Source organism: Macrotis lagotis, chromosome 3 (genome assembly GCF_037893015.1).
Source record: "Macrotis lagotis isolate mMagLag1 chromosome 3, bilby.v1.9.chrom.fasta, whole genome shotgun sequence".
In the NCBI taxonomy this organism is placed as follows: domain Eukaryota; kingdom Metazoa; phylum Chordata; class Mammalia; order Peramelemorphia; family Peramelidae; genus Macrotis; species Macrotis lagotis.
This window is the reverse complement of record NC_133660.1, coordinates 217,396,328-217,410,471: the sequence shown is the minus strand read 5'-3', so window position 1 is coordinate 217,410,471 and position 14,144 is coordinate 217,396,328. Positions and strand designations below refer to the sequence as shown.

General features: G+C 35.0%; 1 protein-coding gene across 2 annotated transcripts in view; it reads left to right on the top strand.

Annotated features, from left to right (window-relative positions):
* Window positions 1-14,144, top strand: part of ACOX3 (acyl-CoA oxidase 3, pristanoyl) — a 272,680-nt gene that overhangs the window by 246,633 nt on the left and 11,903 nt on the right. Inside the window, exons 21-24 of one of the 2 annotated variants that reach the window (XM_074229851.1) lie at window positions 8,179-8,353; window positions 9,841-9,908; window positions 12,286-12,406; window positions 13,204-13,289. In XM_074229851.1, the coding sequence (XP_074085952.1) occupies window positions 8,179-8,353; window positions 9,841-9,908; window positions 12,286-12,363 (321 nt within the window). In that variant the 3' untranslated portion in view covers window positions 12,364-12,406; window positions 13,204-13,289. Of the gene's footprint in view, window positions 1-8,178; window positions 8,354-9,840; window positions 9,909-12,285; window positions 12,407-13,203; window positions 13,291-14,144 lie in introns of those variants that run through there. The other variant, XM_074229850.1, reaches the window with a different exon arrangement.

Below are 14,144 nucleotides of genomic sequence, written 5' to 3'. Positions count from 1 at the left end.
GAAGCCAGGCACTGTCCTAAGGTCTCCTGGATTTCCCTCAGAACTAATATGAATCAAGCGTCTTAACAGAATTCAAATCCACAAAATCCAGAAAGAGCAAAGGAGAATAACATTTACCAACAAGGTCTGTCTGAGGGGAATGTGGGTGTAACCAGGGGCAGAGAGTAGAGAGGGCCAGTTCAGGGGTGGTGGGGTGAGATCCAGGACTAACCTGAAAACAGCAGCAAAAGTTTTTCATTTTGTAAGTGAGCAGGGAAGCTCCAGTGAGGTTCAAGGGAGAGTTCCAGCCCAGTGGGCAGGCAGGAGATCTCCAGCACAGCAGCTAGACATCAATCCAGTCAGCTCCACTGGCCTGAAAGACCAGGACCATCTGCCCTAAATTTTCAGCAGAATTCACGTTGAGCCTCCCCCCATCCCTGTGAGAGCAAGGGACCCTTCCCAGAGAAAACACACTAAAAACCTCCTCACCCCCCCACCCCTAGGCTCAGGTGTGGGCAGTAGATCTCTCTCAGTAATGAGTGAATAATAAGGAGATTAACTGTCTGGCCCAAAGGCCCAGTACACATTGTTCAAGGATAATTGAGAACCTGCTGCTCCCTCTCATCCCCCCAGGCCTAGGGAGTGGGCCACAAATAAAGGTCACAGACACTTCAGAGAAAGCCTGTAGAACCACTTAGTGGCCCTCCCACTTTGAGTTACTAAGTCTGATGAGCAAAGCTTCTAGGGTTTTCAAACCCCAAGGTCTGTGAACCAGCCCCTCCTCCAACACAACATCCTAGGAAAAAGAAGAAAGGCCAGCAGAAGGGGGCGCCATTGAAAGCTTCCTTGAAGACAAAGATCATAATTCAGAGAGAGCTAGAACTTCTGAGATGAATATGAATTGGTCTTTATCCAAGAAAGACTTCCTAGAAGAGATCAGGAAGGAATTTATATATCAACTGGAAAAGTGGAGAAAAGAAACTGAAAAGTAGTTTAATAATTTAATTGGAAAAATTGGGAAAAGAAATCCAAGAGAAAATTAACTTCTTGCAAGAGAAAATTAACACCTTGCAAAAAGAAAAACAAATCCTTGGAAAATACAGTTGGACATGTGCAAGAAGAAAATAATTCTCTTGAAATCACAACTAGGCAAATGGAAAACTCCTTCAAAAATAGATATGACCAATTGGAAAAGGAGTTATAAGAGGTAAACAAAGAATATCTTCATTAAAAACAAATAGACTCGGGGGCAGCTAGGTGGTGCAGTGGATCGAACACTGGCCTTGTTGTCAGAACTGAGTTCAAATCCGGCCTCAGACACTTAATAATTACCTAGCTGTGTGGCCTTGGGCAAGCCACTTAACCCCATTGCCTTACAAAAAAAAAACTTAAAAAAATAGACTCTGTGGAATCTAATGGCTTCATGAGACAACAAAAATCTGTTAAACAAAACCAAAAAATAAAAAAATAGAAGAAAATATAAAATACCTCTTCAGCACAACTAGAGACAACTTAAGAATCATTGGAGTTCCTGAACATGTTGCAGATAAAAAAAACCTGGATCAATATTTCAGAATCTTTAATTGCCTGGAAATCACAGAACCAGAAGGCAAAATATTTATTGAAAGTATACATCAGGGGCATCTAGGTGGTGCAGTGGATAAAGCACCAGCCCTGGAGTCAGGAGTACCTGAGTTCAAATCCAGACTCAGACACTTAATAATTACCTAGTTGTCTGGGCTTGGGCAAGCCACTTAACCCCATTGCCTTGCAAAAAAAAAAAACCTAAAAAAAAAAAAGAAAGTATACATCAATCCCCTCCTGAAAGGGATCCCCAAATGAAAAATACTAAGGAATATTATGGCCAAATTCCAGACCTATCAGATAAAAGAGAAGATCCTACTAGCAGTCAGAAAGAAACAATTTAGATACTAAGGAACCACATTATGTATTACACAGGACCTGGCTGCATCAACATTAAAGGATTGAAGGGCATGGAATACTGTATTCTGAAGAGCAAGGGAGCTTGCAATGTAGCCAAGAATTCACTATGCTGCAAAACTGAGTCTTCTCTTCCAATGGAAAAGATGAACATTTAATGTAATAGGAGAGTTCCAACCTTTCCTGACTATAAGACCAGAGCTAAATAGAAAATTTGAACTTTAAGCAGGAGACTCAAGAGACACATGAAAAGGTAAAAAAAGGGAAAAGATAAAAAAAATTGCTGTCCAATAAGATGAACTGGTTATATCCCCTTCTGGGAGAAAGATTCTCATAACTCTTAAGAATTATAACTCTTAAAAACAGTATCACCTTAAAAAGAGGGGTCAATAAAGAGATGGGAGAATAGAGGTGATTGAATCGGGTAAATCACATTACATGAAGAAGTACAGAGGACCTATTGCAATAGAGGGGAAGAAGGGAGGATGAGAGAACTCAGTGAATCTTTCTCTCATCCTTTCAAATATTGAAAGGGGAAAGGGGAAAGAGGAAGAGGGAGGAAGAAGGGGCAAAGGGAAAGGGGAAAGATAGGGGAGGGATGGCTCTAAGGGGGCAAACACACTGAAGGAGGTTGTATTCAGAAGTCAAATATGGCTAAAGTGGAAAAGGGGAAAAATACAAACAGAGGGAAGATAGCATGGGAGGCAATAACTTTGAATGTGAATTGGATGAACTCTCCCATAAAATGTAAATGAATAGCAGAGTGGGAATTCTACAATTTGCTGATTAAAAGAAACTCATTTGAAACAGAAAGATAATGTATAGAGTAAAGGTAAAAGTTTGGAGTAGAATGTATCATGCTTCAGCCAAAATGAAAAAGGCAGAGGTAGCAATCCTTATCTCAGACAAAGCAGTTGCTAAAATAGATCTCAGGAAGGAAACTATATCCTCTTAAAAGGTACCATAGTCATTGTTGCAATTTCAGTATTAAATATGTTTGCACCAAGTAGTAAGGCATCCAGATTCTTAGAGGAGAAGCTGAATGAGTTACAGGAAGACCTAAACAGTAAAACTCTATTAGTGGGAGATCTCAAACCTCCCTCTCTCAGATTTAGATAAATCTAACAATGTAATAAACAAGAAGGAAGTTAAGGAGGTAAACAGAACGTTAGAAAACCTAGACATTATAGACCTTTGGAGAAAATTGAATGGGGATAGAAAAAAATTATGCTTTTCTCCCTGCAATCCATGGCCCTTAGACAAAGGCATAAAAACCTTATAATCAAATGCATAAAGGTAGAAATAGTGAATACTTCCTTCTCAGATCATAATGCAATAAAAATCATGTGCAGTAATGGGCCATGGAGAGAGAAATCTAAAATTAATTAGAAACGAAATAACCTCATTTTAAAGAATAAGTAGATCAGAGGGTGGCTAGGTGGTACAGTGGATAGAGTACCAGCCCTGGAGTCAGGAGTACCTGAGTTCAAATCCGGCCTCAGACATTTAATAATTACCTAGCTGTGTAGCCTTGGACAAGCCACTTAACCCCTATTGCCTAGCAAAAAGAAAAAAAAAAGAATAAGTAGATCAAACAACAAATTATAGAGAGAATAAATGATTTCATCCTACATAATGAGAATAAGACATCATACCAAAACTTATGGAATATAGCCAAGGCAGTTATTAGGGGATATACTATATCTTTAACTGCTTACATGAATAAAATAAAGAGAAAATCAATGAACTAAGCATGCAACTAAAAAAATTAGAGAAAGAACAAATCAAAAACCCCCAATTAAATAACAAATTAGAAATTCTAAAATTAATACAATTGAAAAAAAGAAAACTATTGAACTAATAAAACCATGAGCTGGTTTTATGAAAATCTGATGAAAAATTAAAAAATTTAATTAAAAATACAGAAGAAAACCAAATTACTAGTGTCATCAATGAAAAAGGTGAACTCAGAACAGTGAGGAAGAAATTTAAATAATAATTCAGAATTATTTTTCCCAACTCTATACCAATAAATTTGATAATCTAAGTGAAATGGATGAATATAAGTTGTCCAGGTTAAATGAAGAGGAAATTAAATACCTAAATAACCCTATCTCAGAAAAAGAAATTCAACAAGCTATCATTGAAATGCCTAAGAAAAAGTCTCCAGGACCAGATGGATTCACAAGTAAATTCTATCAAGCATTTAAGGAGGAATTGGTTCCAATTCTATATAAACTCTTAGGAAAAATCGGGGGAGATGGAACTCTGCATAATTCCTTTTGTGACACCATAATGGAGCTGATAGCTAAACGAGGAAGAGTCAAAACAGAAAGAAAATTATAAACCAATTTCCTATGGATGCAAAAATCTTAAATAAAATTTTAGCAAAGAGATTGCAAGAAGTTATCAAGAGGATAATACACTATGACTAGGCAGGATTTATCCCAGTAATGAAATGTTGGTTCAATATTAGGAAAACTGTTAGTATAATTGACTATATCAGTAACAAATGTAAAAGAAATCATATAATTTATTATCTCAAAAGATGCTGAAAAAGGAGTGGTAGTGGGCCAAAAATATGATATGATGTTATATGATATATAGGGACATATAACCAGTAAAGTGAGACTTGAACCCAGATCTTCCTGACTCTGATGCTGCAACTAGAATAGTACTAGCTTTTTTTGGTTTTGAATCACACTTAATGTGGAATAACATTTATGATTTCAATTGAAATTTCAGTAGGCTCCTCCTCCTTGTTTTTCACGTGAACTATTTTCTAGTCATGATTCTTCCTCCTGTATTTGTAAAATTGATTTTGTTTGGCCCAAGTATAAAACTTTACATATTTCCCTTTTAAATTTTATCTTCTTTGATCCAGATTTTATCTGGTATGGATTTCTGGATATGGCGTTTGTTATCTAAAATGTTAGCTATCCAGCAAGCTTCATAGAGTTTACAAATTAAACAAGCTTGACATTATTGATTTTTTTCAAGTTAATTGATTAAAGTGTTGACTATCACAAGGCTAGGGTCAGATTCCTGAAATATCGTTCTGCAGATCTTTGTCTAATTTGACATTGCCCCATTAATGGATTTTGTTTGCCTTTAGTCTACCTAATTGTACTATTGCTTAAATATTATTTCACCTATTCCACAATCTTTCTAAATGCTCAAAATCCATCGCTTTAGGAATATTTTCTAGAGATTATGAGGAATAAAAGTCAAGCTCAATGGTTTGTAATTTGTAGTTTTTACTGACTTTCACTTTAAAAAACTGGAATAGTTTCACTTTTTTAGCCCTCTGACAGTTTTTCCATTTTCTAAGCTCTTTGAGTATAGCTAACATAGGTCAGCAGTCACATCAGCAAGTTCTTTCAATAGACTTAATATCTAATTCATCTAGACCTAGTCACTTGAGTCTTGGAGGGTAGAGAGATGTTTTATGACCACCTCCTCACTTATCTTAGGTTTCTACTCCCCAGTGACTTTCCTCATCTAAGGAAGAATCTCTTTGGAAAAGTAAACATAAATGATTTCTGTGTTTCATCTTCAACAGTCATCATCCACAGCCAGCCATTTCTTTGATCCTCTTCTTGGCCACACTGTAGCTAAAATAAAACAAGGTAAAAGCCCCTTCACATTCATCACCATTATCATTTTATCGTGTGCTCTAATATCCTAACACAGGAATTATATAATCAGACAACTGATATGCATCCTGTTATTTTCCATCTTCTATACTTTTTTAGTCTGTTTGTTAATGTATTGCTTCCTATTGCCTATTTACCATTGCCTGCATTAGTGCTTTCAGACAGTTCTCCTTTGTCCTTTTTGTTAGAATTATTTCTTCTTTTAAAGATCTTCAAAATTGCTCTTTTTTTGATATTTTAACGTGCTTCTTAGGTCAACTTCCTCTGCAAAATATTAGGGCATTGAATCCTAGTTATTCTTTCTCTAAACACTTTGAAGGCTTCTTCTAATCAAGAGCACATAATAATATTAAACCCCATTCATGACTTTAATTTCTCTTTAACTCCATGATGATAAGGTGATCACTTGATCTGAAACTTCCTATTATTTCTACTTTTGCAATTAGTTCCTTGATCTGGTTAGAATTAGGACTACATTGTTGTTCCTCTTGCTCCTTTTTTTGCTTTTTGAAGGAGAAAATCAGGATCATCATCATCTTCACATTACACATGTGTTAGCTTTCTTCTTTCTTTTTTTGCAAGGCAATCGGGTTAAGTGTCTTGCCCAAGGCAATTATTAAGTGTCTGAGGTCAGATTTGAACTCAGCTACTCCTGAGTCCAGGGCCAGTGCTCCATCCACTGTGCCACATAGCCGCCCCTATGTATTAGCTTTCTCAGTTTGACCAATTTAATACAATTTTACAGAAAGTACTGAAATTAATTCATTGATTAATTATTGGGTTGGTCTCTGGAGAGAGGAAATTTGGATCAAAACAGGAACAACAGAATAGTAAAACAAATAATGAATGGAGGAATTAGAAATCTCTATAAGGACAAAGAATATTTAGGAGGAATGAATCAGCAGGAAAGATGAAAGCACAGTTTATGATCAAAGAAGGCAATTTCAGAATTGAAATAGTAGTTTTTTGCTTTGTTTTTTTTAACAGAAGTAAAATGCTTTGGGGTAATAGAAAAGCAAGTCTCTAAGGCATAAGCACTCTTATGAATGACTATATTGATAAGAAAATCAATGAATTTGGAGGAAACTATTTTCAAGGAAAATTGAAACAGGATATTGAAGTTAGGACATGTATTGAGGAGAGGAAGATAGTGAGTGAAGTATAGAGTTCCTTGAGAAAGGAGGTCCAGTGAGTAGTGTACTAGAATATAAAAGCAAGAAAAAATTAGTTGGGATAATATAGAAACTTGGAGTGATGATCTTAGAATCATGAATCCATAGATACCAAACTTAGAAAGGACTACTGCATGTTATTTCTCATGTATTATTAGTTTTTATGTCTTTGAAAGATTTTTTTTGTTCTTATGACTTGACTATTTACACGTGACTTGCCAAATTTTGGGAGCATTCCTTGTTCTTGTGGAATTTTAAAATTTTTTGCATATATATATATATACACACACATATATTTTCTAGGTCACATTTTACCCATTTAACATGCAATCTGGTCTTTTTGATCTTTAGCATGTATTTCCAATAAGTGATTGTCAAGCATTCTTCAGAGATCCTATGGTCTATTTACTTCTTATGTTTTTGTTTGCTTCTTTTGCAAGGCATTGGGAATAAGTGACTTGCCTAAGGTCATACAGCTTAATTAAGTATTAAGTGTCTGAGGCTGAATTTGAACTCAATTCCTCCTGATTCCAGGACAGATGCTCTATCTGCTGCTCCACATAGCTGCCCCTGTTTACATTTTAAAATACTAGTTTTAGTTTTGTTTCTCACTGTTGCCAGCATGATGCCATAGTTCTATTTTCTACAACTGAGTAACTTCTGTCTCCCATGAAAGTTTTTGTGGTATTACTCATTATATACTAGGATTGAAAATTCCTTCATTTTAATTAAGTGTTTTTAGCATCTCTTCTAAACTACATTTCTTAGAATGTTTCCAAAGACTTCCTCAGTTATCACAACAGAATCTTTCTGAAATCCCCAAAAGTCTCACTATTGCCTATTTGCCATTGCCTAAATCCTTCCTTTACTCACCACACCATACTCACTCAGTTCTGTGACAGGTCTCCTTCCATCTCAAATGATACCTTCTTCTGGAAAGCTTGTGTCTTACCAGCAGCTTGCCCTCATTTCCTTCCCAAAGATCATCTTTCCCCTTCTTCTGCATTTATCCTGTTATAATTCATCATATAATTATTCGTGTACATATTTTAACTTCCCAACTAAAATATATGCCCTTTGAGGTCAAGGACCATTTCTTAATTGTCTTTATATCTTAGAGTCTATGAATTAAACAGAGGAAGTAAGGACTGGACCTATGATTTCATTGGGATAAAGAAGTTGCAAATGAGAAAGCTCCCTTTACTATCACAGGTCAGCAATTTCAGGTCTTAAAGAGTTAACCCAAGCACCAAGAGTTTAAATGACTTGTCTAGAGTCATCAGCCAGGACACATCAGAAGCAGCCTGTGAACCTTGGTCTCCTAGGCTTCTAGGACAGCCCTCTACCTTTCCCACACTGCTCAGGAAAGCTGCTTTAGGCATTGTATGAATGAATGCTGGGTAAGTTCTTTTTATGTGATTTTTTTCAAGGTGTACTACTGCCATTCCCTCGCTCTTGTTTTCATTGAACACACAGTGTTACAGAGATATCATGACTTTACTCACCAATCCAGTACACCAGCACCTCTTCAACCTGTCCTGAAGCGTCTCAGTGCTTTATATGGACTCTGGGCTCTAAGTAAACATATGGCAGTGCTCTATCAAGGTGAGTCTTCCCTTTATCTTATGACACAAAAGCAACAATACCCATGGTTTTTGAAAACAAGAAATATTCTCGTTGAGAGGGAAACCAACAGAGTCCATTTTTGCTTAAGTTGATATTACCCACTCACACTGTGGCCTTCTCTCAGTTTGATACTTCAACTTGAGGATAATATGGGGCACTAGCCATAATAAAATTATACCCTAAAAATATCAAATTTTACTCTAAAAATCTATATTTTTACTCTAAAATCTACACTCTAAATCAAAATGTATACTCTAAAAATAACCATAATAAAGTTATACTCTAAATATAATCAAATAGAAAGAGTAAAAGACAAATCAGAGTGAGATATATACCATACACTTTTGCACATTGAAATTATTTGCTACTACTCTGCCTTTTGAACAGCCATAAAAATTTTTTTAGTCTATCCTAATCAACTTGCGATTTTATTGCCCCAATTGCTTACTATGTTTTGTAGTCACAGAGATGTCACTGTGTATTCCTTCTTTTTCAAAATAATTTATTAAAATTAATTGAGCATCGGCTAGGTGGTGCAGTGGATAGAGCACTGGCCCTGGAGTCAGGGGTACCTGAGTTCAAATCTGGCCTCAGACACTTAATTATGTAGCTGTGTGGCCTTGGACAAGCCACTTAACCCCATTTGCCTTGGAAAAATCTAAAAAAAAAGTTAACTGAGATTAAACTCAGGACCAAAGGAATTTTGTGGTTTACTCTTCTTTCAAGAAGTACCTATTTATTATTTTATACACATTTTTTTAAATTTGTTTTTTCACAATAATAAACATTAAAAATGAAAGCATTTTTAGTGTCATAGTTCTCAATGACAGTCTGATGAAGCCTTTGGACCCCTTTTCAGAATAATGCTTTTAAATATGTAAAATAAAATACCTAGGTTTACCAAAGGAAACCAATTATATTGAATTAGTTTTCAATATAAGTATGTGTGAATATATACATGTATGCACAAGTTCACAGAGCCTAGATTGAGAACCTCTTGTTTTAATTTTCATAGCCTTGCAGCTATGAAATTTTTATATATTGTTGGAAAAGAACTAGGAATTAGGAGATCTTAAGAAAAATCACTCAACCTTTTTCAATCTATGAAAAATGGAAATTAGTAAACCCTGCCTTACATCCCACATAGGGATTCTGTGAGATTCAAATGGAATACCAGATATGAAACCATAAAGCAGTATTAAAATATTAGAAATTAGTGATATGATTCTAATGGAACAAAGATAAATAAAAGACAGATTAAGTTATGGAAAAACGAAGCTAACATTTAACATAATAAATAGTACTTTTGTGGGCCTGATAGTTTGGAAACTGTTTTCATGGTCACATGAATATTTTAAGACTGCTCTATTAATTTGGAATCCAAGATAGTTTCTAAAATGTAATCCATTCTTATTTGTATTACTGTATATATGTATTGATACATATAATGCTATGTATACTTGCAGGTGGATATTTTTCTGGCGAACAAGCAGGTAAAATGATAAAGAATGCTATTTTGGAATTGTGTACAAAGGTAAGTCTGAGTAACTTATTGTGCTGAGTATTAATGCCATTCTATAGTAAATCTCAAATGAAATCTTCATTTCACCATAACTTTTGGACACATTTAACTTTTAAGGGAAATCAACAACAAAACTATACAAAACAAATGTAAGTCAGCGGTTGAATCAGACAACTAATGCTTTTGGAAAGTTCATACAGTTGTAGAATATTAGAACCTTAGAACAAAGGCTGGGTGTCCTTAGCTAAGTACTTAGAAAATAGAATCTCAAAATGGAAGGGTTCTTAAAGCTAGGTGTTAGAGCCAGACCTTTGATTTCATCTACTGAAAATTTCCTCATTTACTGATGGGGGAACTGAGGCCCAGAGTGGAACTGAGCCCCTAGCTCATTCAAAGTGGTTAGCAACAGATCTGAGGTTTGGAACCCAAGTCTACCAGGTCCTAGTCAGATACTCTTTGGGAATTAGTGAGGGAGCTGAGACTATTTTAGATCAAAATCCTGCAATTTCTGCATTAAATATCATAGGATGGTAGGGTGAAAGAGATTTTAAGAAATTTTGTAACCCAACTTTCTCTTACATAGATAAAAGGAAGTAAGGCATAAAAAGAAGAGATTTCTTAGCCATGGGAACATAGTGATTACATAGCAAAGACACAATTTTAACTCAAGTAGTCTTTCAGTATTCTTACTACTACTATAGGATACTAGAATATTTTTTTCCTCATCTACAGTCACATTTAATTGATTACTCTTTTGATGATATATTCTGCAATTTATTTAGTTCTCAGAATTAAATTATTTTCACTTTGCTTTGTACTGAGGCAGAAAAAATATGTTGATTCGTGTTTAAAGATTTTCAACAGTTTTGAAATAAGTTTTTCAATTAGCTTAAAGATTCAGTTAACCAAACTATCCAATTTCCAGAACAAATTGCTGTATTTTACTCTGATGAGTATGAATGAAAGTAGACATCTACCAACACTTTATTTGATGCCATTTTAAATGTTCCTTGACAAAACAACCCACAAGTTTTTCATATCCTTATTATTAGGAAATAAAAGATTATTTCTTTGTGTTCAGTTTATACCTGGGACACAAACATTAATATGATGATTAGATCATAATGAGACAGGTTAACTATACCAAACTGTTGTAAATCTGTCACTAAAGAATCACCATACTGACTCTCTGCCCGTCTTTGCTGAAATGCCATGTTGAAATGCACACTGCTATGGGAGACCCATATCCACATGGGCAAGGATTCCCACAGTATCTGGGCCAGCACCAGAAGTCTTGTTTTCCTCTTAATCACCTTTGAGGCTATGAGGAGGATATCTTTGCACAACATTCCCCTCATTGTAACCTGTATAATGTGCAAGTCATGCATTAGTCATTTGATGTCATGGTTTTCTTTGATTAAAAAGAACAAAGTCAATCATTTGTGTGCCACTCATGACTGTAAAGAATATGCCATTTGACCAAATGTAGACTGTATTTCTTTTGCAAATTATTTTTTAAAAAAAGCAACACTTTAGTGTAGCCTATATGTCTGAATGCCATGTGTACACCTGCTTAAAAAATTGGTTTATGGAGAACTCACACAGGGTAAGAACTGTCAAGGGGGTTAGAAGATGTGATAAGAACTAAAGGTCTCTCTTAAGAACTTTAGAATTGATTGTGAAGCATGGGAGACACAGACACAGGACTGACCACCCAGGATGTTGTGTTCTTTATCACAGTGTGTGTTGTGCTCCATGAATTAGGCAGAATGGAAGTAGCTCTAAGGAAATGTGTGACATACTTAAGTTTAGAAAAATACCCCAGGTGTTCACATGGACTATTTGGGTCCAACCTGGGGTAGAGCATTCTGAGCTCATATTGATCTGACCAGTCACACTGTAATTTGTCTCTAACATGGTGTTGTCATTTTAATCTTCTTCAGTAATGAAGGATAAGAACCAACTTTTTAAGAAAATATCTTTTATCAGAAGGATCAAAACACAATTTTTATTAAAAAACAGTTTTATATATCTTGTGAGATTACTTTTCAATTAATGCTTGTGATTTTCCTTTCTTAAAGATTTCATTTAAAATTGCAAGCTATATTTGGTGTAGCCTAATAGTCCAATTTACATCCTTTACTGTTTTATTTCCATAAGATTTAGAATAGTAGCAAACATATTATGTACTTGAGATAACTCTTTCAAAAGAAATATGTGGGTAAGTCAAATACAATTTTGAGCTTTCTATTAGAATTTTTTAAAGTTCTTCTCTATTAATAGTTATTAGTTGATTCCAGTACTAATTAACTTATAGTCTTGGATTCTGTTATAATGTAAATCAGCTTTCTTACATTTCATAGTTATAGACTGTTACTCTCATTCCCAGCCTCCTCTCTTGAAAACCTGTGCTGTTATGAGTGATAAAGGAGACATGGCAAGGAGATATGTGTGGTTGATTCTGTGAAAATTCATCCTCACTGCTAGAAAACAGATGAAAGGAAGCTCAGGTGCAATTCTTTATAATGAAAAAACAATATTTACTTGTTATTTTGAATCTAGTGTGTCTGTCCATCACACTAAAATGTGAACTTCTTATATATTAGTTTAAAATAAAACAATGTGAATATCCAATTTTATATATCATATTTGCTGTATGTAATTTGTTGAATGTTTTGAATTATTATGTACTAACTTGGAAGTCACAAACTGGACTTAAAAACTTTTCATGTCCCTGCTTTTCTATTAGAGCAATTCATTTTAACCATATAACAAAATATTTTTAAATAATGTTTTTGCATTCAAAGGATTTCCTTTGAGACCTCCTTATATAGATTTTATTTGTCATCTTGAGTAATAGTGTGTGTAATAACTGAGTAATAAAATATTACTGAAAATCATTTTTTATTACTTTACCAGTTGGTCATAAACATCTTCTCTTATATTGTTCTTGATATATTTTTCTAACTAAATCAGAGAGTGACCTGGCAAAATAAGGGCTAATAAAAAGACAAGAATAGGAAAATGGTTTTAAAAAAATTAATGAGTTGCAAGAAAATCATTTTTATGAGTGTACCTGGCCTAATTGAAAATACGTAAAGGATAACATGGTGAAAATATTAAAATGCAGACTAAAGAAACCTCTTATACAGGCCAATAAAAAGATAATTTGTTAGTAATAGATCTGTGTGTGACAGCTTCAATTGCTGGTAGGTTGTGGCAACAACTCGACTGTAACTCTTTTACTCCCTGGTAACCATAGAGACCCTAAGGAGCTGCCAAATTTATGAACTTTGTTTTCAAACAGCTGAAAGATGATGCAGTTGCCCTGGTAGATGTCATCGCTCCTCCGGACTTCATTCTGGACTCACCAATTGGCAGGGCTGATGGCGAGGTAAAGAGGAAACCTTTCTTTGTTTTGGAAAAATAACTTATGGAAATGGGCAAATGAGGAAATTGAGAACCTACAAGGTTGACCCCAGCTGTTCTCAAAGAGAGCATAAGAGATGCAATCAGCATCAGAGGAGGGAAAATTCATAACAAGACAACCACAGGAGATTGAAGTCTTGTGTACCCCTATGTTTTGGGGGTCTCCAGGGTCCTTTGAAGTTCTCAACTTTTACAGTTCTGAGCAAAACAATCTAACAACTGGTGATCAGATGATTAATAATTATAGGATGTGGTTTAAAAAAAACAAACCTTGTGGTGAGATTGGTGGCTTAACCATTTGAGGAGTTCTTATTAAATACGAATCCAGCTATATTTGATTTTCTAGAGATTCATTAAATCAAGTCTCAAATTGTGAAGTGAAATATTGCGTTTGTGACATGTTAAGAAATAATAGACTAAGCCAGTATGTATAAGGAAATGAAAAATAAACAAAATTGGGAAAGGGAGGACTCCAGAAGGAAAGGTTGAGACATACACACACACACACACACATACACACACACACAACACACACACATACACAGACATATGTATGGAGTTTCTTCTAAGCTAAAGTCTAGACTAGTCAGATGTCCAACATACTATTTAAATTGATCTTTTCTGACTCATTAAAAATAAAGAAGCTTCCTTTTAAAAGTTTATTAGTGGGGCAGCTAGGTGGCACAGTGGATAGAGCACCGGCCCTGAAGTCAGGAGTACCTGAGTTCAAATCCGACCTCAGACACTTAATAATTACCTAGCTGTATGGTCTCGGGCAAAGCATTTAACCCCATTGCCTTGTAAAAACTTTTAAAAAGT